Source organism: Mobula birostris, chromosome 3, assembly GCF_030028105.1.
Source record: "Mobula birostris isolate sMobBir1 chromosome 3, sMobBir1.hap1, whole genome shotgun sequence".
NCBI classification, from domain to species: Eukaryota; Metazoa; Chordata; class Chondrichthyes; order Myliobatiformes; family Myliobatidae; genus Mobula; species Mobula birostris.
Genome location: NC_092372.1, coordinates 36,495,321 through 36,512,452, shown reverse-complemented (window position 1 = coordinate 36,512,452; position 17,132 = coordinate 36,495,321). Strand labels below are relative to the sequence as shown.

Here is a 17,132-nt window from a genome sequence, read left to right as displayed (position 1 = left end):
CAAAGAGATTGGGGACCATTTGGTAAATAAAAGTCTCTAATAAATATAACTTACCCAGATCTCACTTTTTTAGATATTTACAGATTAGAAACTTTTTAATTACTGTCTCTCCTAATTTTCCATACCCATATCCAATGGACACTTTGGAAAAAATCTTAGACTTAAATCTTTCTCAGAAAGGTGTAATAGCAATTGTATGTAATATAATTATAAATTTATGCCTCTAATAAAATTAAAGCTGACTGGGAAAGAGAACTTGAGATTAATATACCGACTGAAAAATGGGAAAAAATTCTTCAGTTGGTGAATTCATCCTCTGTATGTGCTAAGCATAGGTTGATACAGTTTAAAGTAGTTCACAGGGCTCATATGTCCAAAGATAAACTATCTCGTTATTACTCTTATATTAATCCAATATGTGACAGATGCCAGTCTGAGATTGCTTCTCTAACTCACATGTTTTGGTCATGTCCCTTGTTGAAGAAATATTGGAAAGATATTTTTGATATTATTTCAACGGTCCTAAATATAGACTTACAACCTCATCCAATTACTGTTATCTTTGGACTACCAATGATAGACTCAAATAATTTAACCTCTTCATCACGAAGGATGATTGCATTTGTTACTTTAATAGCTAGAAGGTCCATTTTGTTGAATTGGAAAGAGATCAACCCTCCTACAGTATTTCATTGGTTTTCACAAACTATGGTGTGTCTGAATCTGGAGAAAATTAGAAGTGCAGTTTATGACTCTTCTATTAAGTTTGAAAAAATTTGGAGGCCATTTATTCAGCATTTTCATTTGATGTAATTTGATCATTTCCAAACTTGTTTTATTTCTCTGTACTGTTGTTGGAGGGGAATGGAATCGTCGACGCTGAGGTTTTCTTCTTTTCCATTTTTAAGTTGTTAGTTTTGCCCAAGTCTTTTAGTTTAGTTGTTTTTTTTTTCTTTTGGGATGGGTTTTTTTTTCTTTTTTTTTTGTCTTTTTTCTTTTTTTTTGTTTTATATTATCCGCGATCAGTTCTACATGTATGGGAGTTTTGGTAATTTCCACTATTTGGTTTTGCAATTACTCTTTTTTTTAAATGTAACAATACATCTCATATTATCTGTATTATTGCTATGTTTTGTTTCTATATTTTGAAATTAATAAAAAGATTGAAAAAAAGATACATTATACTACATATACAAAGTATGAATATAAATTCATCAAAAAATCCAGTAATATGCCAAATATGATTTTTCCTTCACAAAACCACTTTGATGTTGTCTGATCAACTTTAAGTTTTCCATGTGCACAATTATATCAACTTTAATGCAGTTTGTAATATTTTCACCAATGACAGACATTGATCTAAATTGCTTATAGTTTCCTGATTTCTAAATCTTTGACCAAATCAGTTAGGTTTGCTATTTTCCAAACCTAATGGAATTTTCCCTGAATCTCATGTTTTGAAAAATTAATATCAATACAATAACTATTCAATTAGTAGTTCTTTTGAGATCCTAGAATGAAGTACATCAAAGCCCAGACCTGAACCTTCCCTTCTACCTAACTCACGATTGGTCCTCCGGTTATAGCTGCTGATAGGCCACGTACAATGGACAAACGGTCTCGAAGTTCCCTTTTTAAAATAACCGCCTCCAATCTGCGAGAAATCCCCCTTGGTAAAGCTCTGTTGATGCCACTGATAGGCCACGTACAATGGACAAACACTCTCGAAGCTCCCTTTTTAAATAACCACTGCCGACCTGCGAGAAATCCCTCTTGGTAAAGCTCTGTTGACACCGCTGACAGGCCATGCACAATACTGCTAAAGGGCCACACAGCTCAAGCAATACTGAAGCAAGGGTCACAAAATTCATACAATGAAACATAATTAAGTTATTGAAATTTTAAAAGACAACAGGAAGACATGGTAAGAACAACAAATGCTGACGGCGCTCAGAGGGCAGGCAGCACCTGTGGACAGAGAAATAGAGTTAATGCTTCAAGTCTGATGAAAGGCCATTAACCTGAAATGTTAACTTTTTCTCTTTCCATAGTTGCTGTCAGACCTGTGAGTCCCAATAGCATTTTCTGTGTTTTTGTTATTTCAGATTTCCAATAACTCACAGTTTCTTTAGCTTTTGCAAATAGATGTAGTGGAATGCTAAAAAAAACAAGAAACCCTGACATACTAAAACAAGTTGTACTTTACAGTAACCCATTGTTTTCGGATCCAGACACAGAAATCTTCAAAAATTCTTGTTGTTAAAAAAAACATTAAACTACAGTCCCACCTACTTGTTCTGGTGAATCAGATAAACATTAAATAACTATTTTTGTGACTTCATTTACTAACAATACATAAGTCACTGTTAATTCGAAGTAGTTCACCGTATGATTCTTCTGACAAACACGTTGATGTAATCCGAACACAAGAAAATGAAATCCAGGTCCCTGACCTTTTTAATGCTATCTTTATGCTAAGTAAATTCTGGTGCATGGCTTCAAATAGCAGAAACATGTAACATGAAATTGGTGAATAAACTTGTCCCACTGATAAAATGAATGATCAAATGATAATGTAGGATGCCCCAGCCTCCAAAGTCAGATTCTCATCGTGTGTCCCAGTAAAGTATTTCAGGCAGTCAGTGCATTAACATGTATTTGTTACTTCAAACAATAGAAATAGTTTTCTACAAACATTCGTTCTCTGGCATGTCAGAGCACAATAGTCACGTGATTCACAAAGCATCCATTCAATGTGTAAGGCCTTCACAGATAGGATGTAGGTTATTATACTACCTGAGAAAGTGGTCAAAGCTGGGTCAATGACACCATTTAGGATAGTGTATATACATAGATTGATTGTATGTTCATGATGTGATGCTGGGTACAGGAATGTGTTAGGTAATGATAAAGTGACTGACAGGCAATGATAAAGTAGTGGTGTTTGGCAGTGTGAGGGTGGTTGATTAGTGGGTGGAGGTGTTGATTGGTCTTATTGCTTGTAGAAAGTAACTGTTTTTTAATCTGGTGGTCCTGGGGTGGATGCTACACAGCCTCTCCCTAATGGGAGTGGAACAAACAGTCCATGAGCAGGGTGGGTGGGATCCTTCCTGATGTTAGTATCAGAATCAGAATCAGGTTTATTATCACTGGTGTGTGTGTTGTGAAATTACTGGCCCTTTTCTGGCACCTTTCTGTATAGATGGCCTTAATGGCAGTATGCTGGTGCCAGTGATGCGATGGGCAGTTTTGACTATCAGTGTAGAGCTTTCCTGTCCATCACAGTGCAGTTTATATGATTCTACTAAATACTTGTATATTTGTACTTCTAATAAATTCTATTCCATACAGAAGAGAAATGATAAAATCTATTAGAATATTCAAGCTTGGTGTAGTTATAGTGAACATTTGCAATTATAGATATATAAATATCAGTCTGATTTAAAAGAGATTACAGTTGATAAATAAGTACATTATTCACTTTTCATGAACTCACTGCAATTTCTTGTAAATGATTACAACACACCCACTATATCACATGCCATCATTTCAGCACTTTTTATTAATGTGCAAAATAAATAATACATACATGTTCAAAGAATGTTCAGAAAAAAAATCAAATATGGTGTAACTTCATTAACTGCATATATACAAGGCAGAGGTATATATTACTACAAATTATTATATTTTAATTGATTCCTATATTAACTCAAACATGACACATTCTTGTAGAATGTCTGTGCAGGGGAGGCAGTTAAGTCACCCTACAAGATCCAATCAAGGCACCAATACTATCTTTCACAAATGGAAATACTGCCTGTCATTTGTACTCACAAATTCATGCAATTTACACCATTTGAAATGAAAATTAATAAAGATTATTAAATAATAAACTGTAGCATATATATTATATATATGAATTACATATATTATATATATATACTTCAAATTCTAGTTCTGTCCCACTTATTTGGAAGTCTGGTAATACAAAGCTGCTTACTACTAAAGGCATGTGAAATTAGAACAAATGTTCATGTGGCTGGCAGGCATGCTTTTATAATCACCAATGAGAATTAGTGGATGAGCAATATAAGGATGAGCTACTTGGTTGAGGTTCTAAGTGCATCAATGAAGAACAAAGTAATAAGCAAAGAAATATTGGCAATTTAGTGCTTTCTTGCTCGATATTATCTTGCTGGTTAACAATTATTCTTTTTTCATCTCCTTTTCCATAACCACCTCAATTAAAATTGCACAGTTCATCGAGCATTAATATTAACAATCTTCATCTTCTGGATGAGTCACATAAGTAAAGGGTACTAATCCACGTTCAGCCCCAAGGCCACAGAGCAGCCAGTCTGCATCCACTTTTGACATCACCCTCAGAACATCTCCTTTTTTAAAGCTGAGTTGTCCTTTCTCGGTTGCTATGTGATGGCAAAGTGCCTTCACTTCTCTTAATGGGGAAAAAATAAAAAGGTGTTTGAAAAGCTGAAGGCACAACACAGAATTTATTTTAATTATTTTTTCATTTTGGACTTTTACTATCCTATCACATTCTCTTTCTTTGCATTAGAAATTAAAAATTAATCACCAAAAAACTGTAAGGAGTGTTAGTATTTAATACCACAAAACAGCAGAAGATACATGCAGTAAGTAGAAAAAGAAAAGAATAATGGTGTGCTGCTTGTACTTAATCTTACTAGCACCATCAGTCCTGGGGACTGAGCTCTTATATTTGTATGATAAAAACAAAATGCTCAGCAGGAGAGGCAGTTTCTGTGGAAAGAGAAACAGAGTTAAATTTTAATGTTATCAGTCTGAGATCCTGTCTGACCTGCTGAGTATTTCCACCATTTTCTGTTTTTACTTCATATTTAGAGCATCTGCTGTTTTATTTTTGCTTTTCTACCAATTTATATAGGTGTCCAGTAATAACTCGAAGTTAAAAGCACCAAAACAGCAGGACAAAATCAAATCAATATTAAACTGCATGGGTGACTAAAAGTTGCTTTATAGAACAAGTATAAACTGAGATTATATTGAATATAAATGGCAGAAAGTTAAACCAAAAAAATCTAGAGAAAAGAGAATGATTTTTCTTCTGTTCTAATGTATGTTTTGCAGTACCAATTGATTTTATTATGCGTCATATAGACAACAGGCTGCCAATGGTCATTAAATAAACTGTATAACGAGTAGATTCAACACATTTTTCAAAGAGTTGGTAAGTATCGACAACAAAATACCCTATCTATATTTTTAATTTTCAACAATGTAAAAAATTATGCAAGTTTCTAATATTGATCTGTGAGTAAATACATTGGTCGTTTGGAAGGGACAAGTTCGTTTATAATTAAGTGCTGAGTTAACCAATTTCAGTTGGTGTTCCTGAATATCCCCAACCTTTCACATTTAATTGGATGATGTTCCTTCCAATATGATTCAGTGAAATTGAACTTCAATAGTGACACAGTAGAAGATCTACACATATGCTGCATCAAGAAATTATGCCTATTAATTCTTCACATCTTATCCATGGTGTTATGGGGAGGACTAAAATCCTTCCTGACGTGAAAAAACTCAAGGGAGGTTTAGGCATTGGTCAATGGATTTGATTCTGAATATATTATAACTGATGTTTTCTGAGGCCATAAAACAGTTTATATGTTTGTCAAGTCTTGGTTTAAGAATAACATATGAACTGAGGAATTGCGTGAAAATAAGTTACAGACAAAACAAAGTGCTTTAGAAAATGCTCTGTTTATCAATAAATAAAACATTGAAATTACGTAAATCTTAATGGGCACTTCAAGTACACTCTATGCCCCACAAATATCTAGTCTCTGCAAGGTGACGTTAATTACTCAAGCAGCTGAACTACCTCCTTTTCTTCTGCTGGTAGTCTGACTTCCAGTTCACTTACACCTTTTCAATTACTACCACTTATCAGGAGGGGAAAAGCCACAAGGTTGATATCTAGCATTAGATCTCTTAACTTTAACACTGGCAAGCATGGAATTCCAGCTGTCAGTGAAATTTAGTGGATCAATACAGATTATGCATGAAACAAAATACCTCATAGTTATATGGTTTAATGTCATTTGTATTTGGATTTTTAATAACAAGGGCAGCTGAGAAGTTAGCCTTGTATTTCAAATAAGAAATACTATGCAATTGCTTATTATGTATTGCCTAACCACCTAGATTCAAGAAAATAATGTAAATATCACTACCGCTCATATTGGGCTTTTGTTTCTTGATATTCTGGTTGACTACCTCCAGTCTGTGGATTGATTTGTTCTGCTACATATTGGGATCCTCTCCATTTTCCAGTTCCCACAGTCCGTACCATTAGATCATATACTGATTTATCAAGTCCCAACCAGTCCGAAGGTAATCTGGAGACAGAAAATAGAAAATGAAAATTAAAAAAGACAGGAATACGCTTAAAAATATTACATCAGAGTCAAGAAAATTCTACTTCCACTTCAATGTGTGTTAGTTCCTTTCATTTTCAGCAACTTTTATAAGTAGTTCTTTTCTCCCCCTACACAAGAATCCAAACAAGAGTTTGTGACAATGACTAAGTGCACTTTAAAAACTGCATGAAGATGTATCAAATATCTTCTCAAGTCTACACATAGAATGTGCTTTAGCTAATAGTGCTTTCTTTAGGTTCTAAGCTATTAAGATACTCATTCACCATCAGGCCTCCATTACTATATCTATTACAACAATGCTGCAGGGATGTTCAGAGACCTCGGGGAAGAAGGCAAAGATATGCCCACCTGTACATGTCGTCAATAGCTCACTTCTTCTAAGCCTGATACACAGATATATGGAATATTGCAGGAAAATCTTCGGCCTTGTTCTCATTCATGGTCTGTTCAATTTGTCAAGTTGAGGGTTATACTGGCTCTTAACATCCTTGCCACAGGCCCTTTCTAAACAGCTGCAGCAGATCTCTGTAATTGCTCAATTTGCTTCTTCCTACTGCACCAGACTAGTCATCTAAAGTATTGTATTCACAGACAGATGAATACCTTTGCTTTGATTTTAGTGGCAACTTGGGTTTTGGATTTGCCTACATTGCTGGTTTTCCATGAAGTGTGGGCTGCCACTGAAAGCACTCATGTGCCTATGAGGCACAGTTTTCAAGCATTCAGGACAGTGACACAAGATTTTGTGATGCTGATTTACTCCTGAATTTCCACATACGGTAAAATGAGAATCTCAAAATGTTTCAAAGCTACATTTAGTGTCTGAGGTTAATTTCTTACTCTTCCAGAAGAACTCAAAATTGTAAAACTTGGAATCCTTGCACGTCCAGTTCAAAACTGGCAATTAGGAATGTGACTCATTGGATTATGCATCACTTCTGGTTCATTTGGCAGGGGGATGCGAACCAGAGCAGGTCAGAAAGTGGAAGGTTGGAGAGGAAGGTAGATATCAGGGCCATTAAAAACAAGCAATAGATGCAATCGTATGTATGGTTTGAAATATGTATTTAATGCTAAGAATATCATGGGTAAAGGTGATGATCAAATAAATATCATGAGTAAACAGCATGTATCAGTACATGCAGCTACGATGATGTTGTGACCATTACAGAAAGTTGGTTGAGAGAGGAATAAGAATAGGTGCTCAATGTCCTAGGGTTTTAATGTTTTAGAAAAGATAGAGAGGAGGCTAAAAGAGGGTATGGGAGTTGCACTACAAATCAGGGATAATATCACAGCTGCACTCAGCATAATGAACGGCTCATTCACTGAATCTATATGGGTAGAACTCAAAAATAAGAAGGGTGCAATTACTCTGACAATGCCACCAATGAACAGGTATGTAGGCAGATTAAGGAAAGTTGTAAAAGTAATAGGGTTGTTGTCATGGAGGTCTTCAACTTCCCTAATATAAGCAACACACATAAACGTTGCTGGTGAACGCAGCAGGCCAGGCAGCATCTCTAGGAAGAGGTACAGTCGACGTTTCAGGCCGAGATCCTTATTCAGGTCTAACTGAAAGAAGAGCTAGTAAGAGATTTGAAAGTGGGAGGGGGAAGGGGAGATCCAAAATGATAGGAGAAGACAGGAGGGGGAGGGATGGAGCTAAGAGCTGGACAGGTGATTGGCAAAAGGGATGTGAGAGGATCATGGGACAGGAGGCCTAGGGAGAAAGAAAAGGGGGGGGGGGAACCCAGAGGATGGGGAAGGGGTATAGTGAGAGGGACAGAGGGAGAAAAAGGAGAGAGAGAAAAAGAATGTGTGTATATAAATAAATAATGGATGGGGTACAAGGGGGAGGTGGGGCATTAGAGGAAGTTTGAGAAGTCAATGTTCATGCCATCAGGTTGGAAGCTACCCAGACGGAATATAAGGTGTTGTTCCTCCAACCTGAGTGTGGCTTCATCTTTACAGTAGAGGAGGCCGTGGATAGACATATCAGAATGGGAATGGGACGTGGAATTAAAATGTGTGGCCACTGGGACACATATATATTCCATCTGGGTAGCCTCCAACCTGATGGCATGAACACTGACTTCTCAAACTTCCACTAATGCCCCACCTCCCCCTCGTACCCCATCCGTTATTTATTTATATACACACATTCTTTTTCTCTCTTTCCTTTTTCTCCCTCTGTCCCTCTCACTATACCCCTTCCCCATCCTCTGGGTTCCCTCTCTCCCCCTTTTCTTTCTCCCTAGGCCTCCTGTCCCATAATCCTCTCATATCCCTTTTGCCATTCAACTGTCCAGCTCTTGGCTCCATCCCCACCCCTCCTGTCTTCTCCTATCATTTCAGACCTCCCCCTCGCCCTCCCACTTTCAAATCTCTTACTAGTTCTTCTTTCAGTTAGTCCTGACGAAGGGTCTCGGCCCGAAACGTTGACTGTACCTCTTTCAAGAGATGCTGCCTGGCCTGCTGCGTTCACCAGCAACTTTTATGTGTGTTGCTTGAAATTCCAGCATCTGCAGATTTCCTCGTGTTTGCGTCCCTAATATAAACTGAGATCTCTAATGCAAGTGGGTTAGATGGGACAGAATTTGTTAGGTGCATCCAAGAGGGTTTCTAAAATCAATATGTAGTTAGTCCAACAACAGGAGGGACTGTACTGGATCTGGTGTTGGATAATGAGCTTGGCCAGATAATCGACTTTTCTGTGGATGAGCAGTTGGGGAACAGTGACCACAAATCCTTAAGTTTAAGACAGTTATAAATAGGGCGAAGTATGGACCTTGTGGGAGAGTATTCAACAAGAACAAGGAAAACACTGAGAGTATTAGGCAGGAACTATGGAGACTTAATTGGAAACAGCTGTTTTTGGGCAGGTCCACAGCAGATATGTGGAGGGTATTTAAGGACCAAATGGACAAAGTACGATCCAGTCAGAAGAATGGCAAGGTAAGAGAACCTGGGATGTCGAGGAAGGACAGGAACTTAGTAAAGAAGAAAAAGAGAAAGTATGTACAGCTTAGGAAACTGGAATTAAATAGAATCTTTAAGGATTATAAATAAGCCAGAAAAGAAGAAGGGAACTAGGAAAGCCAGGAGGGGCCATGAGAAGTCCTTAGCAAGTAGGATGAAAGAGAATCCCAAGGTATTCTATACATATATTAGGAGCAAGAGGATAACTAGTGCAAAGGTGGGGCCACTCAAGGATAAAGTAACATTTGCTTGGATGCAAAGGATATGGGTGATGTCCCTAATGAGTACTTTCTATCCTCTAGCTCCATCTCTTTAGTAAACATTGATGTAGAGAACAGTGATGAGAGTAATAATATGCTAGGGCATTTAAAGGTAAAGGAGGAGATAGTGTTTTATTATTTTTAAATTTTATTTTAGTAATCCTGCAGGGAGTAAGCCCTACCAGCCCTTTGAGCTATGCTGCCCCAGCAACCCCCAACAAACCTGATTAACCCAAACCTAATCACAGGACAATTTACAGTAACCAATTAATCTACCTGGTAGGTCATTGGACTATGGTGAGTCATTTAAAGAGAATTAAATGGATGTCCCCAGGGTTTGATGTGATATAATCCAGGTGATTTAAAGAGGCAAGTGAGGGATTGTTGGGCCATGATCAATATTTTGGTGTCCTCTCTAAATACAGATGAGCTCCTGGTAGACTGGTGAGTAGCTAGTCTTGTTCTATTGTTCTAGGAGGGAACTAGGAATAATCCAGGAAATTGTAGGCTGGTGAGTCCCATGTCAGTGGTAGGGAAGATACCAGAGAGAATTCTTAGGGATAGGATTTATGAACATTTGGAAAAACATGGCCTAATTAGGGACAGCCAGCATGTCACGTCTTGCTAACTTGGTTAAGTTTTTTGACAAGGTGACAAGGGTGATTAATGAAGGTAGAGCTGTGGATGTTGACTACTTGGATTTTATTTTAGTAAGGCATTTGACAAGGTTCCTCATGGGAGGCTCATCCAGAAGATTAAGATGCATGGGATCCAGGGAGAATTGGCCATTTTGATTCAGAACTGTCTTGCCCATAGAAGACAGCAGGTAGTGGTCAAAGGGACTTATTCTAGTTGGAGGTCTATGAATAGTGGTGTCCTGCTGGGATCAGTACTGGGACCTCTGCTGTTTGTGATGTATAGTATATAAATGAAAACTTAGATGGGTGGGTCAGTAAGTTTGCAGAAGATACAAAGTTTGGTGGTGTTGTGGATAGTGTAGATGAATGGCAAAGAATGCAACAGAATATACAGCAGTGCAGATATGGGTGGAGAAATGGCAGTTGAAGTTTAACCAAGCCAAATGTGAAGTGTTGCACCTTAGAGGGTCAAATGTAAAGAGGCAGTACACTGCTAAGGACAAGACCCCTAGCAGTCTTGATGAGCAGAGGAATCTTGAAGTGCAAGTTTATAGCTCTCCAAAAGTGGCTACACGTGCTGATAGGATGGTTACAAAGGCATATAGCATGCTTGCTCTTATTATTTGAGGCATTGGGTTCAAAAGTCAAGAAGATATGTTGTAGCTTTATAAAACTAGTTAGGTTGCATCTTGGGTATGGCATACAGGTGTGGTCACCCCATTACAGGAAGGAAGTCAAGGCTTTAGAAAGGGTGCAGAAGAGGTTTATCAGGATGCTGCCAGGATTAGAGGGTGTGTGTTATTATGAGAGGTTGGACAACCTTGGATAATTTTCTCTGGAATGCCAAAGGCTCAGGGAAGATCTAATAGAGGTTTATAAGATTGACAGGCATACCTAGATTAGACAGACAGCATCTTTTTTCCAGGTTTGAAATGTATAACACCAGGAGGCATGCATTTAAGATAAGAAGGGGTAAGTTCTAAGGAGTTGTGAGGGGCAAGTTTTAGGCAGCAGAGATTAGTTAGGTTAACTGTTTGATTACTAATGTAGCTAGTTGTGGACAACATTGTGGGACGTAGGGCCTGTTCCTGTGCTGTACTGTTCTGTTCTATGTTCTTATACATTTTAATGCAGTCCAGAATAATGTGCCAAATATCTCAATTTGGACTGATGAATCCAGCTCAAGATGAGAATGGGATCAGAAATAATTAGAATAATGAAATAGCACCAATAATTTGGCCATAATCCTACTAATGTAAGCAAGAAGAATATAATAAAAGTATACAGATTATTAGGAGTAAAAACAGCTTACAAACTTTAGCAACAACAAGAAATGTGTATTTGAATAATACCTTTCACAACCTTGGACTTCCCAAATGCTTTCCAGTCAGTGGAGTGATTTTCAACTGTAGTCAATTTTATAATGCACAGACAGCCTGTGCAATAAACGGCAATGGTACAGACAGTAACTATACTTCTCAGTGACATAGATTTAAAGATAAATATCAGTTAGGTTTAAATGATGTTTCTCAGGAAAGCACACATCTGAGGCTGCATATAGGGCCTCAGTTTAACATCTCTTTAAGGTAGTAGTGGCAGTATACATTGAACTGCTTCTTAGGCTTGAGTATCGTGTCATATCACTGAAGTAGGATGTTGTAAGGAAAGTTAAATTTGCAAAACCTCATATTCCAAATTTATAGCCTCCAACCTGATGGCACGAACATTGATTTCTCTGAATTCCAATAGTTTTCCCCCTTCCCCATTCCCTCTTCTTCCATTCCCATTTTGGACCATCTTGCGTCTTCTCCTCACCTGCCTGTTATCTCCCCCTGGTACTCATCCTCCTTCCCTTTCTCCTATGATCCACTCTCCTCTCCTATCAGATACTGTCTTCTCCAGCCCTCTACCTTTTTCACCTATCAACTCTCAGCTTCTTACTTCAACATCTCTCCCCACCCACCTGGCTTCACCTGTCACCTTCTAACTTGTACTCCTCCTCCCCCACCCTCTTATAGTGGCTTCTTCCTCCTTCTTTTCCAGTGCTGACAAAGGATCTCAGCCCAAAACAACAACTGTTCATTTATTTTCATAGATGCTGCCTAATCTGCTGAGTTCCTCCAGCATTTTGTACACATCTTAGTTAAATTTCATGCCTCCCTGGTATATGCTAAAATGTGTAATACAAAATGAAAATTTCTAAGACAAAATAGTGTTAGTCTGGGATTTGAGAATGCACAAGGAAACCAGCCCACAGCTATGTTTTGAGAGCTTCAGTCTTAACTACAGCCTTGCGAGTAATAATGGGTAAAAACATATTTGTCTGGAAAAGTACTGGGGCAAGATGTTATGATTGATTTTCAAAAAGATATTGCAGAGTATGAAAAAGGATTATTTGTGCATGTGTGAATCCTCTCTTAGCTGGATTACGACGTGCTAAGAGCTGGAGAGAGAGGCAGGGAGAAAGGGAGAGACAGAGATTGGAAAAGCTGTCGGGCATCTGAAGTTCCCTCTGGCAGCTTATTGTGTAGAGTGGCTGAGTGACTAGTATTATTTTGTTTGTTTACCACTTTACTAATCACTCTTTCATTTTGTATTTTATTTTCTATATAAATCTGAAGTAATTTCTTATAACCTTTAATACATATACAGGGCCTCCTTTGTGTGTGGATACCTTTTGCTGCTGAGTCAGAAAAGAACCAGGAACAAATTTTGAAATACTTTTATTACAGATGTATACACTGGATCTCTTGTTCTTTGACTACACTCTCACCTAGTCACCTAGACTTGCTACTATAGCCACATATTAGATTAGATTCAACTTTATTGTTATTATGCCGAGTACAGATACAAAGCCAATAAAATGCAGTTAGCATCTGACCAGAAATGCAAAGAATAGTGTTATTTACAAAATAACTGCAAATTAAAAAAGAGCTACAGCACACAAATATAAAAGTACTGAGACAGTACAATACGGATGCAATACTGCTTAGTACTGTAATGAGAGGTTCAGCAGTGTCACAGCCTCAGGAAAGAAGCTCTTCCTGTGCCTGCTGGTGTGGGAGCGGAGGCTCCTGTAGCGCCTACCGGATGGGAGGAGAGTAAAACGTCCATGGTTAGGGTAAGATGCATCCCTGATAACGCTTTTCGCCCTGCCCAGGCAGCGTTTATGGTAGATGTTCTCAACGGTGGGCAATTGGGTGCCGATAATCCGCTGGGCAGTTCATATCCTTCCTTGGGACTTATCTCTGTTGCCAGTTACTGCAGTCACTGGTATCTCCTTGGATGTACTCAGCATTTAGCTCAGAGATGGGTATGCTACAATCTAAACTAATAAAAAGTTTGTCTTAAATTGCTGTTTTTAAATTAAAGGATGCTATAAAGTGGATTTCCAGTTGTTCCTAGCATACCTCTGTGATGCACATTCACTTCTTAGCCAGTAGGCTCCTTCTCTTTCTTGGTTGCTAATCTTACTTTCTAAACACAGTACCTGCTACTTGTAAGATCACAACTAAATGTATGTAAGTAAACTTCCAACTAACAGTTGTTTGACTTCTGGTTGTAAAGTAAAGTCAGTTCTCAGAATGTAAATGTCAAGCACTAACCACTTTGAGGTTAAAAACAAGTATTGTTCTACCCGGAAGACACAAGGTTTAGCTCACTACATCTGCTTTATTACTGCTTGAGTTACAGTATAAGACAATGGCTTGTTTAATTCGGTTTGTTTCAAACAGACAAGTTGACTCTTAAGTTGCTTGGTTCAAGGATGCTTGCAGAATAGCTGGATAATATTAGCATATCAATAACTATAATGTGAAAAAGGATCTAGTGCTTTAATAACCAATATCCAGCTGAACCTGGAGGATATAATGGGCAGTTTTGACGTGGTGTCCTTGTTCACGAGAGTTCCCATTAAGGATATCTGGGTCCTCCTATGGCCAAGGTTTGATAAGGGTACCAATGACTTGTCTTAACACACCCTTACATTAATGTACTTCTTCCATAAGGGGAACTACTATGAACAAAGGGACATTGTGGCCATGGGATCGCCCTTGTCCCCGACTATTGCTAGGAATTTGAGGAGAGGGCTCTGAGTTCATCGCCCCTATGTCCCAAATGCTTCTTCAGATGCGTCAATGTATACTTCGTAGTGTGTCCTCATAGACTCCAGGCACTCCTAAAGTTCCACGACCATCTGAACAGTATATATCCAAGCTTTCAGTTTGCACTAGAGATGAATAAGAATAGATGGCTCCCATTCCTGGACATTCTAATACGACGAAAACTGAATGGTAGCCTCGGACATGGTATCTAACAGAAACCCACTCATATGGACTTGTGGTCTTACAGACTTGTACCTCAACAATAACACACCATTACACTTCCCAACATAGAGTGGTTCTTTTTATCTTGATTAACCGGCAAAAACTATTTTGGACCTGTAGAGTCTCCCTGAGGAAATAAGATGATTACACACGATGTTCGTAAGGAATGGATATAATGTGAAGGAAATCAATCAGGCCCTTAAAAGAGCTGACAGAAAAACCAGGAAACCTAACAACAAGGAGGACCCCATTGCTACTGCCTGTCTTCTCTATACTTCCATGGTTTCTGGAAGGATCGCCAGGATACTGAAGAAATACCAGATTAATACTCACAAACCCATAAGGAAGGTCAAGTCACAGCTGATGTGGGTCAAAGATGACCTGGAATTTGGGTCAGCTGGCATTCACAAGATTCCCCGTGAATGCAGAACAGTCTATATCAGCTAGACAGCACAATGGAAACCTGCATCAAGGAACATAGGAGGTATATCCATTTGCGTTACCCAGAGAAATTGGCGGTAGCAGAACACTGCATTTGCAACGGCCATATGATTGACTTTGAGCACAAATCTACTATGTCGCGCCAATGGCTTTTGGAACTGCCTGATAAAGGAAGTCATTGAAATAAAACTAGTGAAAAAGAATTTTAGCAAAGACAAAGATCTCACTCTAAGTACGAACTGGAATTCGATTGTAAACAAGGTGGGAGAGTGGTAACTTGATTCGATGAGAACTAAACAATTAGGAGGGATGGACGACAGTATAGACATTCCCACCAGTCTACACATACCCATGCATCATCCCCGAAGAAGATGGCAGAGCTTGTCATCAAAACGCCTGTTATAGTCAATACCTGTACCAAATGGAAGCCAGAAAAGAGTTTATTCATAACTGATGTATTTACAGTCGGAAAGTTTTTTTGTACTCAAGGAAGTTAGCTTCACAGCATTACAACATTAATGGTAGGACATTGAAGTACAATGTCTCCAAAATGCTTTCAGACTATTTGTGTTGAAAGGACATCTGAAGAAATATCCTATGTTTGTGAGTCACTCAAGTTATAGGAAAAAAGTATATTAGTGTAGAGAGCAGTTCAGGCTTATTGCGACTGGTTGAAGAACATCAAAAAGAATGATAGGAAGACAGGTTGAATAGAATCCATTGCTCTAGCTTCGGTTTCTGCAACAGAGCACTTGCTTTATGTCCTCTAAGGTTACATGAATTGTACCTGTGCTTTGGAAATTCTTTGAGTTTAAGAAATGCTTTGTGCTTTAGAACTTTCTGTAATTGGGAAATAAATGGTTAAGATAGAAATCCTCGAGTTCTAAATGTGTGTTAAAATTGTGTGGATTCAAACATGTATCACTGTAAATAAAGGAACTGCGTTTTAAACTATTTTGTTACTGGAAGTGCCTTCTTGGTAGGGAGGGAGGACCCAGTGCTCAAATAGTGGGTATTAGCAGATAAAACTCACAATGGAGAAGAAAGAGGGAAGTCTTTGAAGAGTGGGTAGTTGCAGTGTTATCCCCCTTTAGTGAGAGAATTTGTGGCTATTTATATCCAATAGGGCTGAAGATCTTTGTTTGAGTTTAGAACTTTTGCTATCAGCAAACTCAATACTACCACATATCTACATCCAATTATTATTTATAAGAAGTTCGTCATGAGTCCCCAGATCCTCAGGACTTTTTACAGGGGAACCATCGAGAGCATCCTGACTGCCTGTGTCACCGCCTGGTTCAGGAATTGTATTATCCTCAATCGCAGGGCACTTCAAAGAGTGGTGCAGATAGTCCAACGAATCTGTGGATGTGAACTTCCCTCTATTCAGGACATTTATAGCAGCGGGTGTGTAAAAAGGGCCCGGAGGATCATCAGGAACTCCAGCCACCCCAAACACACACTGTTTCAGCTGCTCCTGTCTGGCAAACGGTACCGCAGCACTAAGGCCAGGACCAACAGGCTCCGGAACTGCTTCTTTCAGATTTATCAATACACAGTGATCTGATTACATATCTGACTGTACATACATGTATACATAATTATGTATACAATCTTAATGTTTGGGCAATATCTCCCACATTTCCCTTCCTTATTGCTTGAACATAGCGACAGAGAAACAACAAAGGTTTTTACTCCCACATGTTGTGAAATGGATGTAAGAATAAAATAAATTCTAATTCTATAAGTCTTATATCTGGAGTACGAGAAAGTACTCACAAAGGATTTAGATAGTAGCAGCTGTAAGACCTCTTAGACCTCATGCATGGTACAGCAGCATGCTTGATACTTGAAAGAGGCTGCACAAATTGACAGGAGAGTAAAGAGGGCATACAGTATTGCATGCTTGCCTTTAGTAGTCTAGGCACTAAGTTTAAGAGTCAGGAAGTTGTGTTGAAGTTTTACGAAACTCTGGTTAGGCCACATCTGGGGTATAGTATTCAGTTTTTATCACCCCAATATAGGAAGGATGTGGCAGCCTTG

At 38.5% G+C, this 17,132-nt stretch overlaps 1 protein-coding gene across 4 annotated transcripts in view; it reads right to left on the bottom strand.

The window, feature by feature from the left end:
• Positions 1-3,534: 3,534 nt before the first annotated feature.
• The window catches only part of rusc2 (RUN and SH3 domain containing 2), a 117,903-nt gene continuing 104,305 nt past the window's right edge, over positions 3,535-17,132 (bottom strand). For 3 of the 4 annotated variants that reach the window (XM_072252483.1, XM_072252484.1, XM_072252486.1), the window contains 2 exons: positions 6,237-6,401; positions 3,535-4,456 (listed from right to left, as the gene is read on the bottom strand). In XM_072252483.1, coding sequence (XP_072108584.1) covers positions 4,276-4,456; positions 6,237-6,401 — 346 coding nt within the window. In that variant the 3' untranslated portion in view covers positions 3,535-4,275. The remainder of the gene's footprint in view (positions 4,457-6,236; positions 6,402-17,132) is intronic. The other variant, XM_072252485.1, reaches the window with a different exon arrangement.